General features: G+C 37.6%; 1 protein-coding gene across 1 annotated transcript in view; it reads left to right on the plus strand.

Annotated features, from left to right (window-relative positions):
• LOC148420031 (semaphorin-4G-like) overlaps positions 1-22,206 on the plus strand; it is a 34,109-nt gene that overhangs the window by 6,606 nt on the left and 5,297 nt on the right. The window contains exons 4-15 of the mRNA XM_088421855.1: positions 5,146-5,297; positions 6,699-6,761; positions 6,844-6,942; positions 8,156-8,246; positions 8,322-8,429; positions 10,062-10,219; positions 11,593-11,768; positions 13,226-13,370; positions 16,711-16,933; positions 19,476-19,591; positions 19,663-19,817; positions 22,017-22,075. Of these exons, the coding sequence (XP_088277981.1) occupies positions 5,146-5,297; positions 6,699-6,761; positions 6,844-6,942; positions 8,156-8,246; positions 8,322-8,429; positions 10,062-10,219; positions 11,593-11,768; positions 13,226-13,370; positions 16,711-16,933; positions 19,476-19,591; positions 19,663-19,817; positions 22,017-22,075 (1,545 nt within the window). The remainder of the gene's footprint in view (positions 1-5,145; positions 5,298-6,698; positions 6,762-6,843; positions 6,943-8,155; positions 8,247-8,321; positions 8,430-10,061; positions 10,220-11,592; positions 11,769-13,225; positions 13,371-16,710; positions 16,934-19,475; positions 19,592-19,662; positions 19,818-22,016; positions 22,076-22,206) is intronic.

Raw genomic sequence — 22,206 nt, forward strand, 5'->3', positions numbered from 1 at the left:
TCTCCGTTAGCATTAAGCAAACGGACAATAATGTGTTCTATTAAGTTATATGTTTGATTAAGTACACAACATGTAATTTTCTCCGTACTGTAACGCCATCCAGCATGGTGAGCTCCAGATTTGCCCACGAGTCCTCCTACATGACTCACCTCAGCTGCAGTACTAATCTACAATCTGCCTCAGTCTTCCAATTCTGTTTTCTATTCATACGCGTGCACTTTTTATGTCAAAAAGTCTTCAAATTAATTGACCTTGCTTTTACAGTATGTGAAGGCTTTCATATGTTAATCCGGCCGCTTAGTATCTTAGCAACCTAATGAAGGTACAGACTCCCAGCCAGGTGATGAAATCACCTGTTTTTGCATCATGAGTCACACAACCAAGAATGCTAAGGGGAAAAAGAAGTCACAATACGATAAGCTTGTACAATACAAATGCGTCAGAAATATTACAATGGTACGTAGAATACCAACCGCGATGAGTTCCACTGCAAATCTGTTGATAAATTTAGTATTCTTCAAATGTGCCATATTTTGATGTGCAGCTCTAACCTTCAGCTCCAGAATCTTGGGATGATGTCGGCTTGTCTTGCCGCTGCTTATTTTTCCCCTCGTGCAGCGTATCAAAACTTGGCCTTTCACCTCCAATCTTGTATGCAAGGACTACGTGACTCTGCTTGTTATTCCCTCATCATATAATGTTAATGTAACCTCGCCCAAACTTCCCCCCCAGTGTCTCTTTCCCAGCACTACGGCTTTTGCTAACCCGAATCTAAAATTTTGGAACACCCCATGAATATGAAAGCAACATATTTTTAAACTTGACCCTGTAAAATGTGTTCACCAAAATGAAGAGAACCGTGCATTGTGTCATTACCGAAACTAAATAGTTGATGAAAGTCGGCTAGCTTAATGCTAGGGCTAACGATAGGCCGCTAGCTTAATGATAAGACTGCTATCAATGATTACCATATTTTTCGGACTATAAGTTGCGAGATTTTCCTCATGTTTTGAGCCCAGCGGCTTATAGTCCATTGCGGTTTATCTGTGTTTTGTTTTGTTTTATTTATTTATTTATTTTTGCTAGCAAATATGTGTACTGTTTGAGGTGTCAATTTATGGAACAACTATCAAATAGAACTGAAAAGATGTGAATCAGTGGCTGTGCTCAAAAAGAGTGAAAACAATATATTATTTAAAAAAATATGTATGTCTACATTTAATAAGAGAATGTATACAATTTTGGGTAGGTTATGTGTAAATTTTATATACACGACACAGTATCTGTGATTTTATTTATGCATTTATGATTGTACATGAATTATGTAGAATGTGTTATTATGTTCACTAAAATAAACCATCAAACAAAGGGAGACAAAAAAAGATGTTATTGAAGTATTGATTTTGATTTTTAACTGCTATTTAACTAACAGATATCCATCCATCCATTTTCTATAAATATGTTGGGACTAAACATGCAGGCATGTTCAGACTGTTGAGGAGAGGATGTTGCTGCTGGCATACAATTACAAAAAATTAAATAACTAAAAAAATCTTAAACCTCTTATACCATATTTTTGCATGTTTATAGTCCAGTGTGGCTTATGCGTGGCAAAAATATTTGTTTTCTCATATTTTGCTGCTGCGGATTATATACCGGTGTGCCTTATAGTCCGGAGAATACGTTGTCTTTGTTTTGTTTTTTTTCCCATCATGACTCATGAATTTTTTTCAGAGAAATTCATAGAAATCAGTCCCATTTTGCATTTGCTGACAGAAAAAATATAAAGTGCCATGATATTATTAAGATATAATCTTGACATTGCGCTTGGCTGTGGGTGAGCCGCTCATAGTGTGCGCTGTCATGTACGCAAGGTTATTGTCCAGGAATCCCACGCAGCGACACGCTAATACTCCTCTTCCTCCTGGTGAGAGGGAGTCGACACACAATCAGCCAGTAGGACCGAAATGCGGTACGTTGGTAGAGAGAGGAGCAAGTTGCAAATCTGATAATCCCGATTTACTGTGGCAAAAGTCGACTGAGACAGCGCCACATTTCAAGCAAGACATATCAAGTTATTATCAACTTGTAAGTTTACTGTCAAACTAAATAAATGATGTATTTCAAACAAGCACGTACTTTAGCTTTCCAGTCCATTTAGCCTGATGCCAACAAACATTGCAAAATGCCATAGAAAGGCTATTGCAGTTGTATAACCCCTTCCGCAATTGGTATTTGAACACAAAAAGTGGCGCAACAGTGTAGAAATATAATAATAGTTACATGTATATATTCTTTATCCTCTGCAACAACTATGGCTACACCTGTTTAATTTTTTTTGATGGAACTCAGGTCTCGTAATTGTGAGGCAGACCTGCTAACCACTGTTCCACCGAGCCGCCCTTCTAATACATTTGCACTTAAATACACTAACTCCTTCAGTGCTTGCCGATTTCACACTCCTTCATACAGCAAGGGAAATAAAAAAAAAAAAAAAATACATGTATACTTGTAAATACAAATACGTGCCTGGGATTGAATATCTTAACAATTTAATAACCCTGGCACTGAATGTGTTAAAAGGTTAACAATTGAAAGCTATTAGATCTTAAACGCAAATGTCATCCAAGGTCACAAAGCATATTGCAATGCTATTATCTAGGCAAACAGCGCATATGTATTCTAAAACATTTTTTTGGTTAATTAAATAATTCCATCAGCATTTTTTCACAATTAGAGGAGGTTTCCAAAACTTTTGACTCGTATGGCAATCATACCGATATTGTAATATTTTTTTTTGTTTGTTTTTTTTTAACGCACAGTATTATAGGGCGGGGGGGGGGGGGGGGGGGGGGTCGGGTTGGATTGTGGAAGAGATGAACGCCATTTTCAATCATTTCAGTGTAGAAAAATGATTTGAAAGCATGGTCACGAACACCGGAGGAACAATTCATTGCTAAAACAACACATCTAACGCGACGCTTCTCGAGAGATAATTCAAAGAAAGAGCTGCCACAAGCTGACGAGAATCTCAAGTTGCACAGGAGGTGATTTACTGTACCCCGTGACCATAAAACACTTGGAAGTGCATATTGCTTCCTCATGAGTGGATGGATAGGGATTTAAAATGTAAATCAGTAGCAATAGAGCCAGCCAAAAGCCACTAAATTGTTCACCTTGTTTGACACCTGTCCACCTCACACGCCCGACATCATTCAAGTGAGTCGGGCGTGTGTGCTGAGCGTAACCACAGTCAAAAGTTGTAAAAGTGTGTTTTAAAAAGCTTAAAGCAAGGCTAAAGTGTTTGTAAAAATATCATTACTATTTTGCCTATAACTTGGGTTTTTACCAACGCACCAGAGGGTTTGCGATAAATTTGTTTTGTGGTTTTTTTTTTTTTTTGGTCTGAAACAGCTTGTAAAACATTCTGTCGGTTGGATGTTGCTGTTACAAAACGCCTGGAGGTGCTGGCAATGTCATGTTTACTCAAGTCGAGTGGCACCCTGATAGATGGCCCGTTTTGCTTACGCAAGCCCCGAGCGTAGTCACAGGACTTACAAGCTCCAAGTACATACGCTGAAAGTACATACAGTAGTTTGCGGTCACAAATAAGCGGCCGAAACCTCCAACTGAAAAGCCTCTTTTCATTTTCTTTTATTTCTTTTGCGCGTATAGAGACACCCTTATTTCTTAGCCCAGCTGACTTTTTCATTGCGGCTACAGCGCAAATTGAATAGAGGGCAATATAATGGAAAAGTATCAAAAGGCTTTCTCACCACATTGCACTACTATTCCACAGTAGTGGAATGGGGATGCACACGCAGTGATGCATAGTGTGAGATGTGTCGGAGTGCGAATTCAATGAGATGTTTGTTTGAGTTTGCGTTGATTTTGAAACACTGCATTTTCTTATGTAAAGTGTCCTGGGGTGTTTTTGATCTGTATTGTTTCTATTATTTATAGTTTTTCTACATATATTTACTTTTTTGTGACTTTTTTACTGTATTTTGTTTTCTACAGTGTATTTACTGTAATGTTTATATGCTTATATGTGTACATACATATAGATGTGTATATACAGTATATATGTATGTAGGTATGTATGTATACACACACATATATAAATATATACATACTGTACATATGTACTGTGTATATATACATATATATATATATATATATATATATATATATATATATATATATATATATATATAGCTGTGTATATATAATATATATATATATATATATGTGTGTGTACATATATGTGTGTGTGAACATATATGTATATTGATATATATATTATATATGTATATACAGTACATATGTATCTATTTATATATGTGTGTGTATATATATGTGTACATATATACATGTATATGTATATACATATATGTGTATATACAGTATATATGTATGTATGTATGTATGCGTGTGTGTGTGTGTGTGTGTACATATATGTATATCGATATATATATATATGTATATACAGTACATATGTATCTATATATTTATATATGTGTGTGTATATATATGTGTACATATATACATGTATATGTATATACATATATGTGTATATACAGTATATATGTATGTATGTATGCGTGTGTGTGTGTATGTGTGTACATATATGTATATCGATATATATATGTATATACAGTACATATGTATGTATATATTTATATATGTGTGTGTGTATATATATATATATATATATATATATATATATATATATTTTTATTTTTTAAGATAAATTGTGCCTATAATGTACTTTATAAACAACAAAACAAAACAACAAAAACTAAACATAAAAAGGACAAAAATAATTAAACTGTTTTTTTTTTTTCCACATTTTGTTATTCAGTTTGCTGGACATTGGTGCTGCTCCTTGGCCAATTGGAGTCAGTACAATACAGACAGATGTGACTAAGTTGCAATAATCTTAGCCCAAGTTTTGGGCAAAGAATATATGCCTATATGCCTATATATGTCTATCTACATGTTGCAGCACCGTTTGCGTTTATAGTTCGAGATGCCACTGCAATTTGTTAAAAATGTCACCGCCTCTTTGCATCTCGCACAAGCGGTCTATTGTGACTGTAGAATTTTTGCACAATGGTGAACAAATGCCGCATGTGCCCACAGATCTGCAGGGCTGCAGGCGCTTCAGCTCCTCCTCGGCCGTCAACTACAGCACTATGTTGCTGGAGGCTGACAGCCAGCGCCTCTACATCGGGGCCCGAGGGGCCGCGTTCGCTCTTGACGCCGCTGACATCTCGGCGGGTTCTGTGCTCACCGTGAGTTTGTTTGTTTGTTTGTTTGTGTTGAATCCGCCTTTTTAGTGTACAGTTCTCAAGCACCTAAACTTCCTTCTTCTATCGCTACGGATGTACAGCAGCAACACTGAATTCAATACATTTAAAAATCAGGATTTCTCCTACGTAACACAATAATTTTGTCTCATTTCCAATTCCATCACCTCAAACTTCATTTTATGCTTTGAAAACAGGAAAAGTTATTTTTTTCACATATATTTCAGACCTGTTGGTGACTGTCACCAATCTGTTTGTGAGTGAATGCAATTTAGCAACTGCTGTTTGCTGTCATAGTAAATCAATGCCCCTGTGTTTTTGCTTGAATTAGCATGGTAGCTACAGTGCCTTAACCAGTCTTTCCAGTATACTGTGCATCTTGAAAGAACTCTGTCCTTCCTTCTTTGCTCAGTACTTTCTTGATGCACATTTAGCATGTGTTCTAGTATGATGTTCCTGACATTTTTTTCCTTTTTTTGCCCACTTACCGCAATTCGCCAAAAATAAGACACACTTTTTTTTCCCCCAAAACAAAGGCCAAACTTAAGGGTCCGCCCTATAAACAGTAACTTAAAGATTGGATCTTTTTTTTCAGTTGGCTGTTAGCATCAAGTACCCGTTGAAGCTCGTTTTATCTGATGTTGTTAAGGCATTATTTTCAATATAAGAAGCAAGCAGACAGATCCTACGTCCGAGTCCATCCTTGTTGCACGCGGGAATATGACTAAAACGGACAGTATCATGTAAGAATTAGGATTTAATTAGAGTGCACCAGGTAACTGTTGGTTTGTCCTATACACAGTAACGTATAAAATGCCAGAATTTGACCCAAAAATTAAGAGTGTGTCCTATACACCGGTGCGTCGTATATTTGGGGAATTACGGTAGGTAGTTTCAAAGACGGTATCTTTCTTTGTTCAAAATATCTAACCTTGTTTAAACCCACTGGAGTCAGTACACAGCTGCCACAATTAAAAAAAAAAGTCCAATTGATGTCAAATAGGGAATTACCAAACATCTCCAAATCAAATTCAATTGTTGCTCTTCACAAAAATAAATCCTTTAGTTGGTGGTGGTGGTGTGTGGTTTGGGGATAAAAACAATTTACAATACAGCTGTAACAAAAAATATGTAAAAAGGGAGGTTCTGTAATTCTTTATGCACTTTCTGTCCTATTGTTCATGTTATTCATTCTCCAAAGAGACTTACATTATAAAAATAACCAAAATGCTGGCAATAAGAGACTGAAAAGCAGTCTTTGATCTTATCATTCATGCCTCAATAATTATATAAAATTAGGCTCATAATTTGCATAATGATAAGTATACTCTGGAAATTCCGTCGTCATTCTTACGGTGCTATGTAACTTCCTGTTTGTGACATCAGATTGAGTGGGAGGCCACCCCCGAGCAAAAACGCCAATGTCTTCTCAAGGGAAAAGACAACAAGGTGGACATTTTCATTTTTCCCTTCATCATTTTATATTTATATCCTGACTGATCTTTTTTTTTCCCTCTTCCTCTTCCTCCAGACGGAGTGTTTTAATCATATCCGCTTCCTGCAGAGGTTCAACTCCACGCATCTCTACATGTGTGGAACTCACGCCTTCAGTCCCTTGTGTGCATATATAGTATGTTTAACCTCATTGCATTTCATATGTCACTGATTTACATACTGGGGTACAACAGTGCGCACATCTGCATTTTTCTAGACAGACTCAGATTTGAACCCTCAACCTCAGATCTGTGAGGCAGATGTGATAACCACCGCAACACTGTGATCCTGTCACTTTATTTCTATTTTCCTTCTGATAATTGCGTTGATTTGAGTTTGTTATTTCAACCTTGAAGTTATCAAGGACACATAAACGAGACGCGCAAGGCCACAAAGCCAGGTGTCTGGTTGCCATGCCAACACAAAGTTTCAAGAGGGATTGAATGTGTAGCTTTTGTTCACAGGTCTACAGGACTTGCTCATATGACCTTTTGGTGTGTAGGAAAAGAGGAGCCACAGTCAACTATGAATTTTTTGGCCGTTTTCATGAGATGAATTAGAGTGATCCATCACTGCTTCACTCCTCCCCTACTGGTGACGGTTCCCTGGATGCCAGACAGACGAGTTAACTATAAACGCACATGCCACAGGCAGCTTGGTCATTGAACTACTGCATTATGCATATTTACTTAAATCTTAAATTATTAAACCTTACTATATAATAACTGTTCCGTTGTCTCTTCCTGTTCCCATTTCTTTGGCTGTAGTCTCCTGGAGAGCCGCAGTTATATTAATGGCACCCGAAAGTCTAATTAGAGAGAAGAATTTAGCTGACCAAACATGATAACAATCAGTTTACACCTGAAATTCCGATTTATTACAAAAGAAATCTAGGTAAGAGATTTCCAACGCTCTGGTGCAGCCCTGCTCTTTCCTCCCTAACAGCTTGTTTGGGTTTCATGAAGAAGACGGGTACTCCTACTAGACACGTGATTGGCTCCCTGTGCGACCATCGAACAATGAGAGCAGGAGTTCTAATCTACTTCCACCCTGGAGTTGTATCTACACAATCACGTGTCTTGTAGGAGTGCATGTCTCCCTCATGAAACTCACAGGCACTCTTAGGTAGATGCAAAGGAAGAGCAGGAAAGAGCAGTGCTGCACCGGAGTGTTGTAAATCTCTTACCTAAATTTCACTACTTAGCGGTTTTTCACTCGCGAAGGTTCGGGTCCCCATTAACCGCGAAAAATGAGGGATTACTGTAATGCACATTTTAAGCAATGGAAAAAAAGTGTTAAGATTGCACTGCAGAATGGATTTTGTTCAAATTTGGCCATCTTTTTTACAGGATACTGAGAACTTTATGATGTCATTACCGGAAGAAGGTCGAGACAAATGTCCCTACAGCCCGACAACGGGATACACGGGTCTTATTGTTGGTAAGGACTTTCTAAAGGATCAAGTCACCTCCAAAAAGAGCCCAAAACCTCACGATGACTTTGGTTCTCTCTCAGACCAGGAGGTGTTTACCGCTTCCCAATATGAGTTTCGAAGCTTCCCAGATATCCGACGCAGCTCTCCCTCTTTGAAGACGGAGGATGCGCCCACGCGATGGCTGAATGGTGAGAAGTCACATCAAAATCTTTTTTTTTTTTCCATGAAAAGGTTAGGTTCAAAATGACCCAACTATGCATTAAAAAAAAAACTATGACCAAACCAATATTTGGTTCAATATGACCCAACCTTTTGTGTTCTTTTTTTTTTTTTTTCACAAAACAATCCCATATTTTTTTTCCAAAACAACCTCCAAAATTAGGTTATAATCCAGTATAAACAGTATAATCCAAATAGTAGGTCAGTCTTTTTTTTATGCGACTTTTTTTTTTTTTGAGTATTTGTAGAGCAATGAATCAAAAATGTGTCTGACAAGAACTAAAACAATGAATTGGGCGTATTATATTATATTATATTATATTATATTATATTATATTATATTATATTATATTATATTATATTATATTATATTATATTATATTATAAAATTGAATGATTAATTATAATTAATATATGTAATAATTAAGTGAAAGTGAAGATTATGTCTTTAAAATAACACATTTGATATGTAGATTTAACAATCTATTAAATAATAGATTACAATAACAATATAAAGTGATTCAACTGAAAAAGATCAAAAATACCTTTTTCTTCGTATCATTCTATTTGATGTATCATTGTATTTATTGTAATCTGTTTTACATACACTTCTTTTACACTCCATCGCCAAAAGATATGCCCCGACTCTTGCTTTTAAAATCAGATGTGACCATTGACCACAAAAGCATGCACTCCCCTAATCTTACCATGTCTACATGAGACGGGATTTAAAAAAAAACAAAAAAAACAAAACAAAGCCACATCTTGCGAGGCAATGCTTGTTGTCTTTTTATTGAATTCTTCCAAGCCTAATGAGTGAAATCTATTCATCAGGCTGTGCATCTTAATGCTTGTTTTCAAACAAGCGGGACCGAAAGAGCCTCTCGTGTTGGTGTCAGTGACTTCGCTGAGACCATGCATAAACATAAGCCCTCGATATAATTGGGTCTCGATTGCAACAGGGAATCAAAATCGGTCCTTCCCAGTAGTAGGAAGCAGTTCAGATAAACTACTTTGGTACTGTGAAGTCGAATGTACATTTCAGCTGTATGTACATTCCCGGTACATTTTTTTTTTTTTACATCTTACGTACATTTGAAAACATACATACGGTACTTTGTGTTTTGACATTCTATGTGACAGGATTTTAACTGAAAATTTCATAGATTTATCAGTCGCTACTTTTTTCCCACGCTTTGAACACTTCGGTTTATAGTCTAGTGAGGCTTATTTTCAGTTTTTTACCAACCATTGGGAGGCAATCTCCCAGTAGCCAAAGGGAGACGGAAGAAGAGTTTGAACTGCTATTTACTCACCACCAGGGGACACTCTTCACTAGTAGACACAGTCAGGTGTTTTACTGTTGTGTTGGTGCAGTATTCTAGCGATCCGAGTGTGTCAGTGTTACTTTACATTGAAAATATGTTGGTGCTGCTCTTATTTTTAAACATGCAGGCAATCCGTGCTGAAAGCATGACGTTGCTCTAATCAGCCAATATGAAATAATATAATACAGTATATACATTTTTACATTTTTACATCTTACTTTTGTACTGGAGTGTATTTTTAGAGTCAAGTTTTTTTCCATGTTCCTCTTCCAGAAGCTAAATTTGTGGGCTCAGCACTGGTGAGGGAAAGCTCAAACAGCAGCGTGGCGGGAGATGATAAGATCTACTACTTCTTCACCGAGGGAGGCCGGGAGTACAGCGCCACCTCTGGCGGCTACAGCCGGGTGGCGCGAGTGGCTCGGATTTGCAAGGTGAGCCCAGAATCAAGCGTTGATGGAAGGCCTTTGTCGCAAATGGATGTCTAGTGATTCCGAGTGCAGAGAGGATAAATGTCCTGCAGGGATAAAGAAAGATGCTGACAGATCTTTAAGCATTCATCACTATCATCACTTGTACTTATTTAATGCTTTTTTTTTTCCTTTTGGAAAGAGCACGTCTAATTGTTGTTCAGGATGTGGATGAAACCATTCCTGACATTCAAGCTCATCGATGTCACTCAGCAACATTTGCACAATTTGGAACTCGGTGCACACATACGATGTAGCGACGCCCCATCGATTTTGGAGATAATTTAAGACTTTTAAATGCCTTTTATGGCTGTGAAAATACGCTAAAAAAAATTTTAACCACATGTTTTATATACTGTGGTTAACTGTGCTGCATATTATTGATTTGATGACACAACACATGCTGCAATTGGCCCGTGGGCTGGACTTTGAACATGCTAGTGATAGAATGCATTTGAATATGAAGGTCTTCTCTCATTTTATGACCGTACTGTATATAATGAGTTGGGGATATTGTTGTGCTCAAAAAAAGACTGAAGCAAAAATGGGTCAATTTGAGCAAAATCTCTGTGTTGATTTGCTCAAAATATCCTGAAAAGAAATTATGAAAATGATGATTTGTCAAGCTGAAATTTGTTTTCCTATTTCGATTATTTATATATATATATATATATATATATATATATATATATATATATATATATATATATATATATATGTATATATATATGTATATATATGTATATATATATGTATATATATATATATATGTATATATATATGTATATATATATATATATGTATATATATATATATATATATATATATATATATATATGTATATATATATATATATATATATATATATATATATATATATATATATATATTAGTTTTCCTATTCCGACCCGTTTTTTTTCTCTAATTTCATAACTTGATTCTCTATGACATTTTTTAAATAGTCATATAATGTTATAGTATTATTAAAATGTTTATTTTCAAACTTAAATCTTTTTCTCCACGTTATATTGACAATTATGTTGCTCTTATGTGTCATTCGCTCTAAAGGGGTTGCTTAGTCTCTCCAATATAGTTTTTGATTTTCTCACATTAGTAAAAAAAAACAAAAACCTCTTTGAAGAAGAAGAGTCCAGTTGCCTCCTTCCAATCTTGGTGGCCTCCTCAATGAAGCAGATTTGTATATCTTCCCATACGTTACAATTTTTTGGATGCTTTCATGCTGTCTTTCCGGAGTTTCTCTAATGTGCCACCTTGAGCCGGGCCTTTTTTTTTTCTTTTTTCTCTGACCCTCTGTCTCTCCACCTTCTCCACCTTAGGGAGACCGAGGAGGCCTCCTCACTCTTCAGAAACGCTGGACGTCCTTCCTCAAGGCCCGGCTGACGTGCACCCTGCCCGAGTACGACTTCCACTTTAACGAACTGCGCAGCATCTTCGTCATGCCTGGAGACTCGCCGCAGGACACGCTCTTCTACGCCATTTTCGGCATGGGCTGGTGAGTAACGGGGAAGCGGGGAGAAAGGGTGATGAAAGTCAGAGATCAATATGCTAAGACAGTCGGAGCAAGATGAAAGGGTGGATGAGACTGCGAAGACTGAAAGTTGTGAAGGAAAAATGTGGCAGAGAATAGATTAAAATTGCAGATTTCAATCTGTTTAAATGACTAAAAAAACTAAGTCTTTTAAAACTGTCTTTAAAGACCATTGGAGAGGAATCAAGAGTCCCTACTCAACAACAAACCCTCATAATGATTAAAATCAACAGATATGAAATTAATTTGCTGCTGTGCCCTACAAACACTAACAAACATACTTGTGATGCCTTGAAAAAAAAAAACTTCTACAGCCTATTTGTCAAAAGCATCGAGTAATTAAATAAATGAATAGAACGTATTGGTATCGAGACAAATACCAGACCTTATTATAAGGTATTGGTACTCGTGGAAAGAAATCTGGAAAGAAAATAAGTGTCATCAAACATCCTTAGTGATAATTCAATGAAAATGGATCTGTTTGTAATGCATAGACATACAGCACATAGATTTGATGGAGAAACAATACTGTTGCAATTAAGATGCTGTAATCGTTGTTTAAAGGTTTATAATAACCAAAACACTGTCATAATTTAATAAGCCAATTCATAGCATGTGTTAGCATGATGCTAGCAGGGACCAAATTCATAAGGTTTGAAATTAGGCAGTGATTATCTTTGATTAACTCACTAAAGCACTTTTAAAAATGGAGTTTGTGTTGTTTGTCAAATGATTACATATCACTGATGAAACCTTCCACAATTTAATGATGTTTTTATAACCCTTGTGTAGTTTTTTGATCATTTTTGGGTCGTTTTCTTCCACATCATTCTTACAGATGATGTGATAATATAAATGATGTGCCATGTTGGACTTTGACATTTTGTCACGATCTGGGTGAAATTTCAGCTCCCTGGTGTCTTTCCCTTTGATGTAAAGACAAAATACTGCACAAGGGTTAATCTATACTTTTGAGCAATCTGCACATATGTTCAAATATTTGACCATTTTTCGGGTCTTCTGAAAAATGCAGAATTTGGAGGTATAAGGATTCAGCGCACGCAAAACGATGTTATCCAAGTAATTTTCTCAGAAATGTATGTCCTCAGCTTTATTACATTCTCAACTCCTGCTTCTCACCTCTCTCTGAATTTTCGACATACTGTATATTCCCTCCTACTCTCTAATCTGCTCCTTACATCTCTGCCAGAACTCCTCCAGCGCCTTCCCTCCTCGTCTCTTTTCCCATTTATCTTGTTATTTTCATCTTGTAAACTAGGTGTGCCACTGATCTACTGTACTTGTACAGCGGTTGCCATGACGACGCCGGGTTTATCGCCGTTGCCGCTCACACTATGCACGCTGCATTCACTCAATGTGCGTGCGTGTTGTTTTTTTGTTTTGTCTTTTTTTTTTTTTAGGAAGAGCATAAAGGCGTCTGCATTGTGTCGCTTCTCGCTGTCTGATGTCCAAGAGGCTTTCCGAGGGCCTTACATGGAGATGCGGGACTCGGGTTCCGACTGGAAGGAGTACAGTGGAAAAATTCCTGACCCGCGACCTGGAACGGTAAACACACATTATGTGGCACCTTGACTGGTTGTTTCATTTGCTAGCCACTGCCAGGTTGCTTTTTATTCATTTATTTATTTATTCATTCATTCATTTAATTACTTTATTATTTTGTTTATTCATCTTACATTTATTTATGTATTTATTTATTTGTTTGTTTGTTTGTTTGTTTGTTTTATGGCCCAAAGAGACAATGACAAAATGAGAACACTTGAGATTTGCTTAACCCTCCTGTTATGTTTGTTTGCAAGGAACAGCAATATTGTACCCGGGTCACTTCTCCCCGGGGCGTATTTGGTCACCCAAACCTGTCAGAAATATTTAAAATCCAATTCCAGTATTTTGTTTTGACCAGAATTATGTTAATTTATGTGTCATTGTGACCCAGAGGTATGTGTATTTATTCAAAAGTTTCAAACACGGTTTTCGTTTTTATTTTACATCCACTCACAAAGTAAGAAAGGTAAGACTTAATTTACACTTGTGTGTTATGTTTTTTTTCTCTGGAATGCTACAAATGCTATTTTAATAGGATATTATGTTTGTTATACAGAAGCAAAGCTGATATTTTGTATGGAAAAAAAAATCATTATACATTTACTTAATCTTTCAAATTGCTAAGTTTGACCCACATTTGAACAGAAGGGTTAAAGCATACGAAAAAAATTGAAGCTCTTCTCAACGATAACCAGGATGAGGCTGTAAACTCCCAACTCCAAACCCCCAACCGGCTTATGCCATCGAAATTCATTTCCCTTGCAATTAACTGAGGCGTGCTGCTTTGGCGCCGACGTCTTAGTAGCGCGACAGCCCGGTCCGTGACTCGCTTAGCGAAGAGCAGACATTATCTGCCGCGCTGTCACTTGAACACTTAATTTTAAACTTGGCTATTAAACGCAAAGCGGCAGACGGTCAAGGGAGCGGGAAAGCCGCTTAGATGAGTCGGCCGCACTCATTTGAGAAAAGGACCCTTGGATGTTCAATCAGGTGTTTAGCGCTCGCTGGCTAAATGGGGTCGACGTTTCGTTGCATGCTTAAACACTCTCCAAGTCCCTTGACACCAACTCACAGTTCTAACCGTTATTCTTTCCAGTAGAAGTAACAAAGTTCAAATACTGTGCGACCTTGCTTTAAGAAGTCTTTGCAGCATATATATTTATATATATATATATATATATATATATATATATATATATATATATATATATATATATATATATATATATATATATATATATATTTAAATAAAAAATAATGATTCTATGAATAAAACGGCTTTACCAAAAATGGCAAAAACAAATGTTTTTGGCTGAAAGACAAAAAAATATCCAAAATCGTGTGTTGTATTGACCCAAAAAATATATTTTTGTCTTTCTGAATTTTACACGTGCATTGGAGGAGAGGGCATCACTTGGCAGGCAATTAGTGGTCAAGCACAGCCAAACTTCCGCTTCTTTCCTGACCCTACTGCTACAACCCTAACCCAAAAAATGGCCTATCAAGGAAGAAGAACAACACCCTAATGCCGTGTTGCAAAGGCTATTTTCAAAACAAACAAACCAAATGGCCGTCATGCAATAGCTCTAGTCCTTCATTACTGTGTTAGCGGAGTGGTTAGCTTGAGTCAGCGCAACTCCGTTTCTTGCTGTCATGTCACAGGGCAAACGACATCTACACACCGCTATAAAAAAATCCTATCCAATCACAAATTAAGGATGCTAAAAAACTGCTAATACCTGCAAAAATCTCCATTAGCGCTAGTCGCTAACTATTCATGCGGTGCATTCAAATGTTGTTGAACATTTCAAATTCAGACTCAAAATATGTATGCCAATGCATTAAACGTTAATGCTACTGTATATCAATGCCACTATGAATGCCATTGTATATCAAAGAAGATGAAGAATGATTGGGTCGAAATTAATGAGATATTTTACTTAATTATAATAAATAGTCCCTCGATAGTCATTAGGTAGGCTTCCATTCTAATGGCTGGTTTGTCAATGTAACAAAACGAAGAATAAACATGCCATTGTTGTATAGAAATGTTATAACATTCACCACAAAACAACTGGAGCACATTCAAATTAGCTCCCTCGAAACTAAGAAGAAGAAGAATATTCAGCACCGGAGTGTGTCGTTTTATTTCATTTTCATCAATCATTTACAGACCTATGCAAAAGGTTTTTTTTATTTTTTTTCCCCCCAGCGTTAAGCGTTTCACTTTTGCCCATGCAGTTTCACTTTGCTACATCACTAATGAATACTATATAGTCCTGTCACTTTGAATCCTTGTGTTCTCCTGAGATTCCATATAAATGAAGTTCTGCTAACACCGAACTTAATCTCAGCCATCCAGGGGTGACTATTATGGTATGCGTAATCAAAATGTGCAGTGGCGAAGGGCACATTCAGTGCTTTAACCACCAAGCATGGTGGTCAGTTGTGATGAGATAGACTTGGTTTGGTCATCTTGTGAAATTAGTTTGTGTGACCCAACGGTAGAATATCATTAAAATGATTGTGTTTTTGAGGCTTTTTTTTTCGGCTCTATACGAGTTTGAGTATTCACACTCAAGTACTGATCGATACAATGTGATAATACATGAGACATGAAAAATTGAATTCATACAGAAATAACAGAATATTTTAAACTGACGCATACAATTTGCCAATTTGTCAATAGCGCCTACTACTGGCGAGGAGGACTTAGTCAGATTTATTTTGCCCTAAAAGAAAGCGCAACTCATTGAGCCATTTTCAGCAGCAACAAGTTTTTTTTCCGTAATTATTTTGATAACTAAATGATTTATTATGTACAATTAATACTTAAAAAAAAAATCATGCCACTTGGGCTCAACTTCTAATGACATCATGTACTCAGGCTCAGATAACAACAAATCACGTCTCAGCTTGCCTATCCGAAAAACAAATGAGCTCAGCCATGAGCTCATGCAATGTCATTTACAAACGACAGCAAGTGGGACAATAGTTTCTATGGTATTACCTGTACATGGAAACTAGTTTAGTCATGAAATCAATTTTAAACAAAACATTCCCTTTTCACAACTGAAAATAGTTAAATATAAGTGTTGATCCCTAAGTATCAGTGGCGTGCATCAGCAACCTCCATGACTACCCGATACATTGCTTTAAGTCTGGTATCTGCCTGATATGATATCTGGTATCAGCACGCAAATATTCAGCACAATAAACCATCTCTGGGGCCACTTTACTCACAAAGAAATACCAATGAGACTGTTGCAATTCACCAAGTAAAAATATGTACTTTATGCCACCTTCGTTAACCGAATTCTTTATCATTTCCTCCCCTCAGTGTATCACAGACAGCACCAGAGCCAGGGGCATCAACGCGTCCACCTCCCTGCCCGATGACGTGCTCAACTTTGTCCGAAGGCACCCGCTGATGTCCCAGCGGGTCCAGGCTTTCGACCGCCGCCCCCTGTTGTTCACGAGGAGCACAGACTACACGCACATGGCTGTGAACGCCGTCCAAGGCTTGGATGGGCAAGAATATCATGTATTATACATGGGAACAGGTGGGTAACACTGGGAAACAGCTTGCTCAGTAACATAATCATACAGTCTAACCCGCCTAAACACAAGTATAGAACTGTGGAAAAAATGAACTCATTCAATCCCAAAGATATTTGTACTTTTTTTTTTTTTTACAGACATTAAATCACAGGTAGTTCATATTTCTTTTTTTTTATTTTAAGTGTTTGGCTAAAGTATCGTCGAAAACGGATACCCTCCTAGTGCTACTTTAGGTATAGACCTATTTATTTATTTACTTACACTGAAATTCGGGTTACACATTCGTGTCTTAAGCCCTCTGTACATGTTTGTTTATATATATATATATATATATATATACAGTGGGCCCCCGGGTTACGAACTTAATCCGTTCAGCGGCTACGCTCGTATCTCGAATTGCTCGTATAGCGGGCAATCCAAACCCATGTTAATTCGTGAGTGCGTGCAACGCGCGCAGAAGCCTTAGGTAAAATCATCACGCTGTATACATAAATTAATATTAAGTGACATAATCTACTGTACAGTTGCATTAAATAACAAATACAAAGGATAAATGACTTTTACCTTTGGAAAGACGTGACTTGTGCTGAGATAAGCAGACATGAGCAGAGATGAATGCTCGAAGTCAATACGGTAAATCAGATATGCTATTGGTCTTACAGTGTCAAAGTAACTTTTTCAGTCAGGGTTTTCTCTACTTCCTTCCATCCCAACCAGCTGTGCCATCAAGCTAGATAAAGGCGTTCGGCCAATAGCATATCGGCACTTCTGTGATTGACGTGTGACACCGGCCAATAGCATCTCCGTGAGTGAGACCGGGTGACCTTAATCGACCAATAGCATATTGGCGTCTCCTTGACTGACTGATAATTATTTGCACTTTTTTTTTAAACGGTTGGAATGTATTGACATCTTATTGATTAAAACACATTTAAATCTGTGACGATTTTTTGTCCTGCAATCGGCACACTTAATTTCATGTCAACTGTTTTTCCCGACGTGAATTGAGCACGGTGGAAGCGGAGAGGTGGTTGTGTGTGTTGCATTTACTAGGCAGCACACTTATGGCTTGTTCGAGCGTCAGTTCACCTATGGTTACAACTCACAAAATTGCAACAATGACGCTGTCCCGATGCATATCGGGAGATCGCCGACTAACCTGACATGCAATCTTGTCTAGCAACCATTATATGGCGCTGTATCATCACCCGTAATAGGGTGCAGAGATTAACCTCTTGAGTTAATACGGCAACGCATATAGGCTATTGGTCTTACAGTGTTACAGTAACTCTTTCAGTCATGGTGCAAATCACGGAGATACTAAAACATCATCCTCTTATTTCTTCCTTTACCGCTGCTAGTAATTTTAGAAGCTATGTCTAACAGATAAAGTTTGCAAAGTCTTCAAAACATTCCGTTTTTCACTCATTTTGTCTACTTCCTTCCATCCTGTCCCATCAAGCTAGATAAAGGCGTTCGGCCAATAGCATATCGGCATTTCTGTGATTGACGTGTGACGCCGGCCAATAGCATCTCCGTGAGTGAGACCGGGTGACCTTAATCGACCAATAGCATATTGGCGTCTCCTTGACTGACTGATAATTATTCGCACTTTTTTTTAAACGGTTGGAATGTATTGACAATTAATTAAAAAAAAAACACACATTTAAACCAATGACAATTCTTTGTCCTGCAATCGGCACATTTAATTTCATGTCAGCTGTTTTTCCCTTTAGCTGTACAAACACTACACTTAAATGGTAATATATTTAGACACCGTGAGTGAGACAGTCAGTGTGAGATTGTAAGACCAATAGCGTTCACGTTACCGCCATAAGTATCTATTAATGATTGTAGATGACGCAACTGCTGAATATATTGACGCAGTTAGGCGAGAACATTTCTACATACTCAATGGCTGGTTTGACGGAATGCTCGCAAGACGAGAGGTTTGCTCGTAAGCGGAGGACAAAATTCTCCCTGATCCACGCTCGTAAGGCGGAATGTTCGCAAATCAGGATGCTCGTAAGCAGGGGGCTGACTGTATATATATATATATATATATATATATATATATATATATATATATATATATATATATATATACGTACCTGGGATGGAATACCTTGATGTCTTTGGCATCGAATGAGTTTTAATAGACAACTGTAAAATGATCTCTGCTTTTGCTATTTCAATACTGTGTATTAACCCATTCAATGCCGGGGATGTATTTTCACGTTTTTTAAGAGTCCTGACATTCAATCCCAGATACTTACAGTAAGTATTGATTTAATACTTAAGTATTTGTCCTGTACTCAAGTATTGATTTAAGACTGAAGAATTTGGGATCTAATGTGCGGACTCTTAAAAAATGTGAAACGATCCCTGGCATTGAATGAAAATGAGTGAATAAGGGTTTCTGGTAAGTAGGATGACATTTAATTAGTTATTCCCTTGTTATTATATAAATATCAATTATGGCTAGTGCAGAAAACATATAAATATGGCCCAGCTTGAGTGCCTTCTTCATAATGTGGCCCTCAGATGAAGGCTGGCTGCACAAGGCCGTCCACGTGGAGGGTCAGCTGCATATCATTGAGGAGCTGCAGCTCTTTGAAGAAGCGCAGCCTGTGGACAACGTGCTCATCTCTCTTCAACTGGTAGCGTGTCCGATCCGCACGCATGCACACACGCTTGTCGCAGTGTTTCATATTTGTCCGTTCTGAAACAGGGGAGCGTGTACGTGGGGTCCCCGTCGGGCGTGGTGCAGCTGCCGATGTTCAATTGCCAAAGGTACGCTTCCTGCTACGACTGCATCTTCGCCAGGGACCCTCACTGCGCCTGGAGCGGAGATCAGTGCGTGGACGTCTTGGTGTACACAAACAAGTGGGTGCTCGTTCTGTTAACGGCGTGAGTGTGTGAATGCATCAACGAGTGATCGTGTGCACGTGAGCGGAGTGTGAGTGATCAAGTTGGCGAGTGAGAGGGTTACTGTAGTTGGAGTTCATGTTTGTGTGGCGTGTTTGTGTGTGTGTGTATGTGTAAATGAATATGAGCGAGTGTGTGTGACTTAGTGTGCAAGTGAATGCACTCGCTTACTCGTATGCATTGTGAATGAGTGAGTAAATGACTGAGTAAGTGAGCGAGTGACTGTGTGAATGAAGGTGAGAGATTGTCTGTGTGCACTTACTCGCATACAGTTTGAATGAGTGAGTGAGTGAGTGAGTGAGTGAGTGAGTGAGTGAGTGAGTGAGTGAGCGAGACAGCAAATGAATGCACTCGCTTGCTCATTTGCATGCTGTGTGAATGAGTGAGTAAATGAATGAATGACTGAAAGTGAAGGAATGAATGAGCGATAATGAGTGTGTTTTTGCATGCACCTATTCTCATACAGTGTGAATGAATGAGTGGATGAATGAATGCACAAATTAGTGAGTGACTGAGTGAATACATGTGCGCAATTGTGAGTGTTTTGCATGTAGTTGCTTATGTACAGTGAGTGAATGAGTAATTAAATGTGGGAATTAGTGCGAGTAAATGAGTGACTAAGTGCAAATGAGTATACAGTGACAGTGTGAGTGAATGAATGTGAGCAAGCGAGAGCCCTCACTCGCCAGCCACATGAGTGATTGAGTGTGTGACTGAGTGAATGAACGTGAACGAGTATGAATTTGTGAGTGTTTGCAAACGAGTGCACTCGCATGCAGTGTGAGCGAGTGAACGAGTGGGTAAAAGACTTCACGAGTGTGAATTAGTGAGCGAGCGCGCGTGTGTCAGCATGTCTTCCAAAGGAACATTTGACAGTGTGGGCGCATCCTTGTAGCAAACACTGACAATAGAAACTGTAAACATATGGGGCTAGGCAAATGTGCGTCTGCATGTACTATCAGGTGAGATGATCAAAAAGCTGCCGCTTGCCTTATGATTAAACCTCAAACAACACTGTGCCCTGTCACAGCGTCCTTTCCAAGAAGTATTATGTAATCTATCTGTTGGCAAAAACACTGAAAGTCAACACGTGCCGCTGTGTATTCCAAACCACATTTCTGACAAATGGGTACATTTCTTGTCACTGCAGTACAGAAAAACACAACTAAAATTTACCTACTTGCTAAAAGTGTTGTAAAAATAGCGGTCAGGTAAACGTTATTAACTCATTCATTCCCAAAGACATATTTTTACCTTTTTCATGTTTTTTTTATCTAGTTAAAAAAATGGTCTAAAAATGTCAGATGCTAAATGAATTAAGTACTGAAGAAAGTAATTGCCGGTATTCAAGAATATTTAACTACTAAAAAAATTAATTACTTAGTCAGTTACACTCTAAAAAGTGTGTGATTAAAATAAATAAATAAATAAATATTACAGGTTTAAAAATAAAAAAAATACCAATGTAATATCTAGGTCAATATGACCAAACTTTCTGAGTGGTTTTGTCCATAAAATTTTTACCAGACAACCTAAAAAAAAATGTTTTCTGTTTAATGAAAAGTATAATTGAGAACATAAACATAAATAATGCATTAAAATAATGACCAGTTGTTGAAAGTTGAATTATTTTTCTTTTTTCTCTTGTTCATGTTAAAAAGGATACAGGTTTAGGGATAATTATACAATCTTTATCGATAATCCTATTTGTAGTCAGCGTGTTGAGTTGGTGAGCGCAAAAAGTTTTCTCTTTCCGAGGGGGGGCTTGGAAAAATATAATTGAAAAGCACTGATCTAAAGTAATTGATTGCTTTAGAACTTAATGCATCTATAACAGCCATTTTAGACCCACATTTATCCAAACATGAATAAAAAATAAGAATAAAAAAATAAAAGTACCTGGCATTGGATGTCTGGTATCGTAAAAAAATATATAAAACTACATCTTTAGGATTGAATGAGTTAAAAAAAAAAACATTGACATTTCGCGTGCACACATTTCTGTTGAATAAATGCCTGTATTCAGTAGTTACATATTTGGACGCAAACAACCTCTTGATAAAACCCAAATACGACACTGTCCAGAATGTTCTTTTTGCAGCGAGCGACATCAAATTCCATGATTACGCTTTGCCCTCATGTGTTGTTTTCTCACAGATCCGCATTAATCCAGGACATCCAGCAAGGCAGCAGGGGCTGTGACAACGTTCAAGCCGGTATGTGGAATTTTCCCAAAAGTTTGCTCTCAACGAGTACGAGTGATGAAAGTGGAATTAAAAAAGTTAGACCCCAAAAAAAAAAAAAAAGCCTAGTTGGGTATGGGGAGCTCTTTTTAAAACTGATTATG

The sequence above is a fragment of the Hippichthys cyanospilos genome, chromosome 8, assembly GCF_059441005.1.
Source record: "Hippichthys cyanospilos isolate Australia breed blue-spotted pipefish chromosome 8, RoL_Hcya_1.0, whole genome shotgun sequence".
NCBI lineage: Eukaryota > Metazoa > Chordata > Actinopteri > Syngnathiformes > Syngnathidae > Hippichthys > Hippichthys cyanospilos.